At 41.3% G+C, this 12,370-nt stretch overlaps 1 protein-coding gene across 1 annotated transcript; it reads right to left on the bottom strand.

Moving 5' to 3' along the window:
* Nucleotides 1-1,998: 1,998 nt before the first annotated feature.
* On the bottom strand, nt 1,999-12,275 carry psmd2 (proteasome 26S subunit ubiquitin receptor, non-ATPase 2). The gene is made up of 21 exons (XM_053320912.1): nt 12,118-12,275; nt 11,028-11,084; nt 10,767-10,931; nt 9,351-9,472; nt 8,485-8,709; nt 8,207-8,365; nt 7,915-8,059; nt 6,778-6,838; nt 6,503-6,649; nt 6,313-6,419; nt 6,020-6,147; nt 5,810-5,897; nt 5,555-5,717; nt 5,312-5,413; nt 5,005-5,153; nt 4,809-4,892; nt 4,369-4,537; nt 3,415-3,509; nt 3,167-3,293; nt 2,894-3,012; nt 1,999-2,752 (listed from the first exon to the last, which is right to left on the bottom strand). The coding sequence occupies exons 1-21, from the start codon at nt 12,238-12,240 to the stop codon at nt 2,570-2,572; spliced, it is 2,718 nt and encodes a 905-aa protein (XP_053176887.1). The 5' UTR covers nt 12,241-12,275; the 3' UTR covers nt 1,999-2,569.
* Between the last annotated feature and the right edge of the window lie 95 nt (nt 12,276-12,370).

The raw sequence follows: 12,370 nt of genomic DNA on the forward strand, positions 1-12,370 counted from the left end.
CTACAGCCCCAAATGGTTTCAGAGACATCTCCATCACATGCTTCTAAAAAATATCAGTTTAGCAGTCAATTCACAATGACAACTGTCAGGGGCGGTCTCTTCAACGAAGCCTAGGCTGACGAATAAAGAGTACACAAGCTCCACAACATTATCCCGGGAGGCAGATAAAGAGCAAATCACGGCTTCTACACCACCAGAGATTTAACCTACCGCTACCTGCTTAGCCTAATGTGTGGCTAACTAGCAGCTAACAGCATTCATTACGTCCCCCCCTTGCCCAAAACAACAACATTGAGACGCGACAGTCTATTTGTCGCTTCCCCCTATATGGCACACTACACATGCATTATGATACGTTTGTAACCGTCAACCCGCGTAAGTGCCAACGTTGGCTGTCTATAGCAGTATTAGCCGGCTAGCCGGACTAGCTCAAGTGAAGAAAGAACACCCACGTCGTGTTAGCACGGAGAGCTAAGAGAGCTAATCCCTGAAAACACAGCAGGAGCCGCTGAAGAAAGTCACCACCGCGGCGTATATGTGGAGGCTCAGAGGTGAAACGCACTTCTGAGTGTCTTTCCCAAAGTGTCTACGTAGCGGTGACTTGTCGCTTTTGTGAAATATTGAGCATTTTCATAAAGCATTTTCCTCGGGAGCGCAGCATTACCTTTCTCTCCTTGAGTCCGCAGAGCCGGACGGACGGAAAATCTTCCCGGAAGCCGGTAGCGAGGTAATTCCGGCAGAATCCCAATCACGTGTAAAATTTTCCCAGTATCAACCATTCAATTAAAGATCCCCTCTAGACATGTTTTAAGATGTATATAAAATACTGTTTTTAAATAATCATTTGTTTCTGGTATGATTTCACACAAAAAAAAGTTAAATTATCTTGTTAAATCCTTGAAATGACACCTCCGTCTTCCTCATTAAAATTGACAGTCTAGAAATATGGAAATATGCTTCATTTCAGTATTTTAACTGCTAAATTTCAAGATACAAGATGTCTCCTGCTTCGCTGTAAAGTCCATTATCAGTGTCTGTGCTCCCGAGGCTTCATGTGTCCACATCACACTTGTGTAATTGAATATTGGACCAGGATTGGCTTCCTAACTTCTTGTGATGTCACAAATAATGCTCATATACCCACCCTTTAAAATGAGATTATTAATGAGCACAGAGAAGAAATGAACTGGAGGCCAAGGATGTGGTGTTATACTATGAAAAAAAATAAAAAATAAAAAATAAAGTTAAACAAATGGTCAATTTATTAGTTTTACTAGGAAAATATCACCTCCATAAATCCAAGTTCTTGAGGCCTCACCCAAGAACTTTGATGACTGAATTTAGAAAGTATTTAGAGTCTATCCAACTTATAAATGAGAAATTTGCAGTTAATATGCTCCAAGTGGCTGATTTTATTGCATGCATTTATCAGCCAGTTTATGTCAACATAGCCAGTGTACTGTATGGCCACAACACTATTCTGTCAATAACAACACATTTTCAAAAATAAAACACTTATAAATGTTTTTTTTGCAAATGTCCATAATTAAACTCAAGGCCAAGGACAGTGTTACACATGAGACCAGACCTTGGACAAGGACTCAAAGGCCCAAAAGAAAACAAGTAAAAAAAAATAGCAATGAATGTTGATTTAGTCTTTGAAATTGAATATTTGAACTACATATTTTATATGTTAATGGGCAGACTTGATAGTTCTGGACAGGAGACTGACCAGTGTTATATCTAGTTCTTAGATTTTCAGACAGACAACATATGACATGTATTTCTAAAACTATTATAGCAGAATTTTACTTCTGTGTATTGAATATTCACTGGAGGTTAGTTAGACATGGTTATAAAAGCTGCTATTCATTTCCTCAATCAAATATAATCACCTGCAGCCCTTTCAATTTTAATGAGTGTGCTTGTGAGTGACTTATAAACCAGTTCCATCACATTCTTTGCACCTGATCAACACAACAAGACAAAGCAATCGTATTTCCACCACGTGGATCTCAAGTTATTTTATTTCGATTCAACCTTTTACAGCACTGTAACAAAAAAACAAAACAGAAGAAAAAAAAAACGTGATGAATACATACTTTCAAATGCTCTAATTACAAAAGATGACCGAGGATGTAAAGAATAAAAACTATGAAGCACTGATGTGAACTGAGCAATTATTCATCTAGAGATGACTCAGACATATAGAATGGTGGTGAACAGTTCCCACTCTTAAACTGCTCAGTCAAAACAGCTGGTTCGGTAATGTGTGGATCAAAATTAGAGCAATGAAGAAACCATCTATGTGGGGTAGATGAGGTCCCAAGTTTACCTTCCCCTGTGTCATAGCAGTCCAATTAATCAGACCCCAACCATCCATTTTTAAATGCTTGCTGGAGCCGGGCCACAGACAACAATGAGGAAGAAGGGTAGGCCTGCACTGCTCTTTTCAGTCATGCAATAAACAACTAAATATAAACGACTGCCGTGAGCAGTGGAGGACCACCCTTACAAAACACAGGGAGAGGCCGATGAGAATGGAGGGGATTTTTGGGGGGAGGGTAGTCTAAGTTTCGTAGTTGGGGTTTTTGCGGAGGATGACAAAGCCCTCCAGGATGGGAGTGACGGGGAGGTACTCTTCTGTGGCCAGCTCGGCCCTCTCTCCGTGGGCCAGCAGCACCGGCGTGGTGTGGGTCTGGAAACCTGTGATGGCCTTGGGCTTGCCTGCCTGGCCCACGACATCCACCGCCTATGGACACATCATAATAACAAACTCATGAGAAAAAGAGATTCCATTTTTTCCTCCAGCTGTTCTTACATACTTTTCTTTATTGGAAATCATTAAAAAAAAGCCAAAATACACAATCATTGTCATTGTGGTTGAGTTTACCTGTCCAACTCTGACAGATACAGGAAGTGGTCGTAGCTCCTCGTCGAAGGTGACCAGCATGCGTGGCTGCATGGCTGCTACCAGGCCATAAAGAATGTAGTGAGACTTCCCCAGGATTACTGTAAATCACACAGTGAACAGCAGGGGGGGGAGGAGGGGGGAGAGGTATTAACACAAGGAAATCACTGATAACAAAAGAAACAAATAGACAATGATGTGTGTGGAAGCAGTGAGCAAAAAAGGCAAAGGCAGCAGGAGCCACAATGAACTTACTGTTCTTGACGTCGAGGAAGGAAACGAGCACGGTGAGCAGCCCAGCCACGGCAACCTGACTCATCAGCTGCCTGTCGCTATGGTAGGGACAGAGTGTCAGTGTGCCTTTGCCCAGGTGAGTCAGACCCTGCGGAGACGCAAACAGCAGAGAGTCAATATTCACCTCATACACACACTTTCCCCCTATTAGTTCATCTGTGTCTGGTAGAGTTTTTTTTTTTTTTGTTTGTTTTTTTATTGCCACCCACCTGAGCCAGTCGGACCATGAAGAGGTTGTTAGGATCTTTGGCGTGATATTGTGCCAGCTGCCGCAGCATGGCGGCCAGACGGGCGTTATTTGTGCCTGAGGAAATAAAAAAAAAGGAGAGCTTGTTAAATATGTTATTGACACCTGTGGCACTTCCAGAGGAGGCAGCATCATGCATAATTCAAAGTAACAAAAACATGACATGCACTTTTAAGAATGAGACACTATTTTTAGTTAAAATAGATAAATAAATAAATAAATAAATATTAATGGAAATGTTTAAGTTTGACACACACAATCTTTAAATTGATTGAGTTTCAAACTTTCAGCAGACTCAGCTTTTATGTAAAATAAATAATTAGAATGAAGTGGAAAGTAGAATTGTGACATTATGCATTGTTAAGCAGTAAATAAACAATATCAATGCATGTTTCCCCCTTTGTTTTTAAGGGTTTTTGAATGGGTGTTAAATTATCATTGGTATAGTGTAGGCTTTATTTATTATGCTATAATTCCCTCTCTGCAAGTTTGAATGTATGACAGTAGTATTTAATCAAGATAAGAGTCTATGTTTGAGTAGAAACTAACAAAGGAACAATGTAGTGTAGATCTAAAGAAGAAATGACAGATGATAAGGAAATTAAAAAGAAATTAAAGATGGAAAAACAAATACAAACTGCTGGCTAAATGTCAAAAAATATTAATTTATTTATTATGATTAATCCCTTTTTGAAATATATGACAGTTTTGTCTATTTAAGAGTAAAAAATGTTTTAAGCCAATATATGCAAGTCATGATAGCAAGACTGTGACCACGAGCAACGATTACATAATGAACTATTTATTTACAGTCTATTTAAAAATGGCCTACTGCGCATAATAGAAGTGAAACATTTTGAGACAACACTCATACTCATCATTATTCCTTATATAAACTGCCCAGAGCCCGACTTACCGCTGCCCACCATGCCCATGGCAAAGATGGAGTTGTGGGAGACCTCTGGGTCGGCATCATGGGAGAATTTGCTGAGGGTGTCCAAGATGTTCAGACGAGGGTTGGACACTGAAATGAGAGCCAGGGCGAGGGGCACCGCTCGCCTCAGGGTGGGCTCTCCGTAACGCAGCTGGTGAAATGAAAGTGGAGAAAAAGACAGAAAAACATTAAGATAGGAACGGAAATGTGGCTGCGGTTATTTTGACTGCCGGTTTCAGTAGTTACAGCAAAGTATACTCATTTGACACATGACAGAGATAAATCAGAGGAAGGAAAAGATGTGACATAGATAAAACTAAAATAAATAAGGTGTTCAGAGAATAAGACACTACTCAGTAAAAGCATTAAGAGATAAGAGATTAAATAAGAACAGAAGGCTGAGGATGTATAGAGCTACTGACCAGATGTCCAAATGTTCGCAGTGCCATTTCAGAACCGATCTCCTCACCCATGGCAATGAGGGCAATACCAAGAACAGCCACACCCTGATAGGAAAACATCAACATGTTTTTAAATATTCCTCACATAAAAAAAATCACCAGCATCTACCATATAGCTGATAAGAGAACAACATGGTAATAATAACTCTGGTGGTACCTGGTGTGAGCCCATGTCTGCAGTCTCCTTCTTGTCTTTGTCCTTCTTATCCTTCTTGTCCTTGTCCTCCTCTTTTTCCTTCTCCTTGGCCTCGTAGTGCTCGCTGCAGATGTGGAGGAGCTGCTGCACCTTCAGCACATTGCCAGAACCTGGGGGGGGGGGAGGGAGGGCAGGAGGGCAGAACATGACAGTAAGTTATAACAGTGCTGGAAAATGAATAGCCTAAAGCAGCAGATTAATGAACAGATAGCTGCACCTGTGCAAACAATAAAATCACTTAGCAGACAGAGAGTAGTGGGACGCTGACCTGCATATGCACATATGTCCACTAGTGTGTTGGCGAAGCTGCGGAAGGGTTCGGGTACAACCTGTAGAGCTGCCAGGGTCGTCTCAATGGCCTCTCCTTTACCTGAGGACAGACAGTAAAAGAAGATGAGGACAAAAGCCTTTTACGATATTGTTTTTGATATGTTTGTTATATAATATTTGCTTCACACACTCTCTCATGTCAAGTTTTTAAATTTCGTCACCTGCAGCCATGCATACTCACCTAGGTGGTTGAGACCCAGGCCTAGAGGCAGCCAGCGGGCGTATGTGTCCTTCAGCTCCTGTTCGTTCTTCTCCATGATGGTCTGTACGATGGTGGAGGTCACGTCACCGTTACAGGAGCCCACAGCGATCATACCGCAAGCCAGCGCTGTCACTCCAACCACCTGGAGATTAAATACAGGCACTTAAATGTTGCTGAACTTAATATATGTAAAGTAAGTAGGGAGCTTAATAGCAAAAAAAATAGCATTTATACCTCCATGCTGGATTTGGAGTCTCCCATGACGGGGAGAAGCAGAGAAAGGACATCTTCTCTGTTGGAGCCAGCATAGGCCAGACCCAACCTGAAAATGACATGATAACACTTACTATTTTATCTTTGGAGGAAAAAAAAGAAGCACAAAACACAGACTCAAGTTGACGTAAAAAAAACACAGAGATACAGTAATCTAATACTTCTGCTCACCCAAAGATGGCTCCTATCCTCATGACGTTGCTGTTGTGGAGGACGTAGTCGGAGAGCAGGGCGAGGGCGGGGTCGCATTCATTCCTCACGCCCGAATTTACAATGCCACAGGCCAGGAGAGCACCGGACTGCACGGGGAGAGACGGAGGACACAGGTGTGAGAAAAGAAACTCAAGGGCTGAGTTTTGTAACTGGAGCTAAAGCATCCTTTATCACAGGGATATTCCTTTTATAGCTCTATATATTGGCAGCAATCTGAAAAAGCTTCCGGGACATTCTAGCACAGTGTTTACCTTGATGTAGTCCTCAGAAGAATAGAGGTATTTGTCGATCTGTGTCAGGCCGCCGTCCACGTCCCACAGCAGGATCATACCCAGGGAGGCTGCAGCGCTCAACATGCCTGAGGAGATTTAAGTCATCTTTAGTCACTGAATAAAAGAATTAAATAGACTGAAATATGCACAGACTGAAAGAGATCCGCACCGTGGTCTTTGTTCTTGTACAGCCATTTGTTGCCGTCGTCTGTGAGCAGCTTGTCCTGTCCGAACGCCGCGTTGACAAAGCCGTTGACGAAGGAAGAGGCCAAGTTCATACGAGCTGAGTCCACCTGGGAGCCACTACCTCCAAACCCTGTCACATAGAAAAATACATGTAAGTTTACCTGGCTCTGCAGCAGCAATCCTTATGTTGACTGGTTGAAATATACCCACCCACCCACAGACCCACAGACCCACAGACACAGGACTATTTGAACTCACTGTTGTTTTCCAGGTGTGTTTTGTAGATGTCGTCAGGGACTTTGGGCTCCATGATGTCCAGCTGTAGAAGAAAGGATGAGTGTGTTATGAATAAGAACGTAAGGTGTTGAGTCATTGAAGAAGCCATTAGACAGTGGCTCTGAACTTCTATAAAACATTATTCTTTCTGTATCACCCCTCCATTTTGTTTAAAAAAAAAAAAAACCCTTTCCTTGCCTCAGCTTCCAATGATGAAAGTCATTTTGTGCCATCAGCCTTTCATTCATCACCAGCCTTCACCACTCGCCGCCTCCGCTATTTGTAATTTTCTTTCCACAGCCATACATTCATTCTGTCTCTTATCGTCTGTCTCTGCACACTATACCACTCTATTCCTTTAAATCTCCCCCCAAAACCCCATTTAGTGTTTTACCAGTCATATATCATATAGAAAAACCATTTACTCTGATAATAAGCTGAAATCTTACTGCACAAATCCAACTCACATTTGTTACGGCTGCTTTATTTGTCCTTTTTAGGAATCTCAAGGTTCAGGGTTCTGGCAGTTTCCCCTCAACCATTTCATCACATAGAGAACTGTTTTTATAACATCCATGACTGTTCCTATGAAGAACTTAGTCCGATTAGCCCATTTGTCTTTCTACAGTCAGCTACAATTTTTATGAACTCAATGCAATGTGGTCCAGTATGAAGGAAAAGATGTGTTCATATAGTGATGGTGATAAAACAGCTCTTAATATAAATCTACGTATGTGTATGCTGTTAAGAGTAGTTCCTTTTAATGGACTGATTGTTTTTATGTGTAATTTCCCATTTATTTTCACCTTTAGCACCACCTTGCACTACTGACAAGAATTTTCAGCAGCACCTCCTTGGCTCATTTGAGTTGCCCACTGAAAGCTATGTCCTTGCCTTTTCTTTTTTTTTTTTAACACTTCTGATCATCTGATATTGCTGCCTTTTGCTTATCAATGTATCACTCATCATCATAGCACATATCACCCAGTTTTTCATGTGTTCATGAATGAAATATCCATGGCAACTAGAAAACTTGGATCCATTTATTCTCGGTCTGTAAATGCAACCTTAACATCCGACTGTGAAATCAGTCTCAGATGTCCTTTCTCTCCGTCTTACCTCTCTGGCCAGGGCCAAGAAGTTGCTGTTGAGTTGCACGTTGGACATGATTTCTGTCAGGTCCTCATAGTCCTCTACGTCCTCATTAAGCTCCAGGAACATGCCGTGGCGGCCCAGCATGAAGGCCATCTGCTTCTGAATAACTCTGCGAGGCACAAACATGCAGGGAGTTAGCATTAATTATGCGCTGTCAACCACGATGCAGTAGCGCTTGCGTTTCAAAAAGTGTGATTACAAAAATCACAAGCATCCGGTGCATTCTGTCAATGGTGGGGTTTTTTTTAGTGCATACATGTCTTTGCAGGATGTGAAGATGTTTTCTACGAGCTCCACGTCGTTGAGCATGAGGGCCAGTCGGAGGGCCTCTGGGTAACGGTTGAACTTCCTGAAGATGTTCAAGGCACATCGCAGCAGGGCAGAGTTTTCTGGCTCAGGAACGTAGCTCACACAGCTGGAGGAGGGATGCAGAAAATTAAGAGATTTCATTTCACTGACAAATAAGTCGACAACTCCTAATTAGACTGTTTACAACGTAACAAACAAAACACAAAGCGTAAAGCCTGAACATACCTGGTGAGGTAGAGGCAGACCTTGCCGTAGGCGTTCTCATCAATGTAGTCCTCCAGCATGTCCAGCCTCTCGATCTCCATCAGCAGGTCGCACGCCTCGTGCTCGGCGTTGTGCGCCATGTTGTAGGGCACGATCTCCTTCACCAGTTTCAGCAGCGTCTCCTGCTGCGTCTTGTCATTCTCCTCCACCTCCTGCCACTCCTTGGCCACTTCGCCTGCCAGGTGCCTGAAAGATGGAAAACAGCAATGTAGCAAACTGCAGATACAGCAGTAGGTGTCGAATGACATTCAAGCTTCCTGTTTTCAGTCAAAGGGAACATTCTCATCCTCATCTGCCAAGTTTTTTATATAAATGTGTTTCCTTCACATCAGTCATGGACTTCAATATTTCCTTTTTCCTGGTCTCAGTCTGACCTTTATATTTGTATTTATATATTTATATTATACTCTGAACACAATATGTCTTACAGCTACATTGCATTCTAATGGTAAGTGGAAAAAATGGAATCAGTCAACACAAAAAAATTGCCATGACACAACTGACCAGCAGCTCTACTGATAGCTCAAGTACAGCCTCAGTCTCTGTCCTGTTAGTTTTCATTGCTCATTGTAATTTGTTATCTAAGAATGCTTTCATTTCTCTTAATGAAAAGCTGAAGCGTGAAAATTAGATTTTTCCCTCATCTGTATTACAAGCCTGATGGATATCCACTATTATTAATGGCTGGAGGAATCGAACTGGATCACCATTTACTTCTGGAACTACACCAAATCACAAATTTCCTCTGCAGTTCCTCCATTGATACTGAAGCTTCTCCAGTAACCACCAGAGCTTTAAAGGGTCGATAACGCTGAGTCATGTCTTACCTGACGTATTCATGTCCCCAGGAGGCCAGCTCTTCCTGGGAGCCCAGCAAACGGTACTTGAGACACTCTCTCTCGCCGCTCATGGTCATGGCGAGCACTGACACCACATCAGCACAGAAACGCTGCAAATACAAAAACACCATCTGCTGTTTGAGCTGGATTTTGATAATAGAGTCATGTTTTGTGTGTGTGCTTGTGTGTGATAATGTCAGTGTTTGAAAAGTGCAACAGGTTTAATATTTATATTAACGCATTAGGAAAATATGAAATAATTATGAGATTATAATGCAATTTGCATAATTATGCATCTACAACTGAATCACTGCTTTAATACAATTCTAACACTGGAATTGTATTAAACACCATGCAAGCATACACAAATACCATCTACTAGGGCTGGACAATTAATTGAATTTTAATCGCAATATCGATTTTGGCCTCCCACGATTATAAAAACATAATAAGTCGATAAAACGAATATTGTTCCGCCTGGTGCAGCGCACCTGTGACATAAATCCAACACCCCCGTCTTTCCCAGCAAGTTCTGTGTCCCGCCCCTTATGTTAGACCCTCTGGAGGAACAGTGTGTTTCTGCGCAGATCTGGGAGATTTAAAATGACAGAAAGGCCTTTGGTTGACAAGAAGAAAGGTAGGACTGGGACATCTTCAGTGCTCTCAAGTTTCATGAAAAGTTTGGTGTGACATCACACAGCTATCAGGACACTGCGCTCTCACACGCGCTGCATTGATAGTCACACACATACACACACACACACACAAGCGCCCGCAGTCACTCTCTAGCGCGCGCTCTTGCTCGGGCGTCAGGGAGCCTCTATAATATATGCAGAGAGTTGGGATGTATGGATTACATAATATATTAATGTCTGTGCGGTGGGATCTGTCACTTCTCAGCGTGAGAAATGACAGGTGTGGTGTGAGAGCGTGTGAACTGCTTGACACAGTGCACACCATGACAACACAACCAATTTGTTAAATAAGCTCAGCAGCCAGGGGATTTTTGTTTTGGTAGGTTTTGGCTATTTATTTTTATTTATTATTTTTACATATTGCTATTATTATTTCCATTTATCATTATATATTTTTTCTTGATTTTAATTTATTTTTGGTTGTGCTGTTCAAATATATTCCAAGTTGAGTTCTGGTGGTTCAATAAATGCTTATGTTTACACATCTATGAATAATCATGTTTTATAATCGCGATTTCAACATCGATCAAAATAATCGTGATTATGATTTTTGCCATAATCATCCAGCCCTACCATCTACCTCATTCATATTCTGAGAAGTAAACAGAACATGTAATTTCTCATCAACAAAATTGCCAAGATATGTAATACTAGAAAGAAAACCAACTATGTGATGCTTCATTTCCATGAACCAATACCAAAGCCTTACCTTGTTCTCTCCGGGGGCCATACCATCATAGATTTCTTTGAGCTTGCCGTAATGTGGGCGCAGGAATTTGAGGGGCTTGGGTACTGAGGTCATGGAGGTGGTTGAGGAGCGGATGAGTCTGCGCAGCTCTTCCAACGCAGCACGGTACAGCTCCGTGTTCTTCTCCTGTCAATGTGAAAGAGAATGTGGAATTAAGAGTTGTTTTCACACCTGAAAACATGCACTTGTAGTAACATGTTAAAAAGTTATTGGAATACTCACACTCAGTCTCTCAACCATCATCTCCAAATCCTCTTGCAGCTGCTTGTCTTCCTCTGACTGAAAACAGATAAAAAAAAGAAGACAAATAAATCATCTGTTCTTTAACAACACCATTTGATTATATGATAATATGATAATATGGTGAATATGTGATATTTTCTAAACAAGCCTCACACAGAGAACTACCAGACTACTGTTGGTGCTGCTTGTCAGTGTCATGTACTGTTATGAATAGATGTTTTTACCCCAATTACATGAAGAAGTAAAGATGAGACATGATGTTAGCACTCTGTGGTTGTATCTCCTCAACACTGTTTATATCATGTGTTATTTTGTTTACGCAATTAATAGAAAATTAACACAAGCCAACATTGAAATGCTATTAAATTTGAAATGTAAGATGTTTTATTCTCCAACAGCTAATTTAGAACTTAACCATTTAAAAGAAGATGATTTTTATTTATGTCCACATTTGGTATCTATTTAATAAACTCCTCAAAACACACCAGATGTATTTGAGTTCAACAGCATTGTAACTACGTCATATTAATTAAATGTAAATGTTGAAATATGACATAACGTATAACCAAGACAATGCTTGAACTGAGGTCTACATGAATATGCACTGACTACCCAAATCACAATAGTCTCAAGTGACAGCTCAATGTACTACAAAGCTGACAGCATTACAAGCTAGGCAGCCTGCTATAGGATGACTTCATGTACAGTCACTATTATAATGTAGCGTTGGTTCAATTAACTTTAACTTAGCTGCTGTGTCACACAGTGGCTAACCTTGGCTAGCGGAATGCTAGCAGTTTGGGGGAAATGCTAACGGTAGCTTACCGGCTGAGTTAGGCTAGGCTTAAGTTAGCCAATTGAGGGAGTTTAAGTACAGAGCTTTAAAACCACCACAGCGCATTACTACGTTAGCGTGAGTATATTATATATGAGAAATAACAACAAGGTAAATTAAATTTTATTAGTCTTCTTATCATGAATGGCTGTTTCTTAGGCCTGCTCAGCGGCAGTGACTCAGGCGAAATAACAACGTTACTAAACCTAGCACATGTAAAACATGCCAATTTACCAATTCTTGCTCCTCTTTCTTGTCCTTGTCTTTCCCCGAGGGCTGCTGGCCCTTATCCTTGTCTTTTTCCTTCTCATCGGTCTTTTCGGACTGCTTATTCTCTTTGTTTTTTGCCTCCTCCATGACTGCGGATCTATGAACTGTGGGTTAGCAAATGAAGCACAGCGCGTCTTCTTCTTCAATAAGGAAAAGCTGCTGCGCTTTTTCTTTACCGCCCCTACTGGCGGTGCGTTATTACGGTTTTTTGTAGATA

This window comes from Scomber japonicus, chromosome 6, assembly GCF_027409825.1.
Source record: "Scomber japonicus isolate fScoJap1 chromosome 6, fScoJap1.pri, whole genome shotgun sequence".
Lineage (NCBI taxonomy): Eukaryota > Metazoa > Chordata > Actinopteri > Scombriformes > Scombridae > Scomber > Scomber japonicus.

What these genes read in the sequence shown, in the direction of transcription:
- psmd2 (XM_053320912.1), bottom strand. Translation starts at nt 12,240, where the DNA reads ATGGAGGAGGCAAAAAACAAAGAGAATAAGCAGTCCGAAAAGACCGAT. An exon ending in TTCACATCCTGCAAAGACAT is followed by an intron (nt 8,060 to 8,206) that starts GTATGCACTAAA and finishes TGTGCCTCGCAG; the next exon opens with AGTTATTCAGAAGCAGATGG. An exon ending in GTACAAGAACAAAGACCACG is followed by an intron (nt 6,420 to 6,502) that starts GTGCGGATCTCT and finishes AAATCTCCTCAG; the next exon opens with GCATGTTGAGCGCTGCAGCC.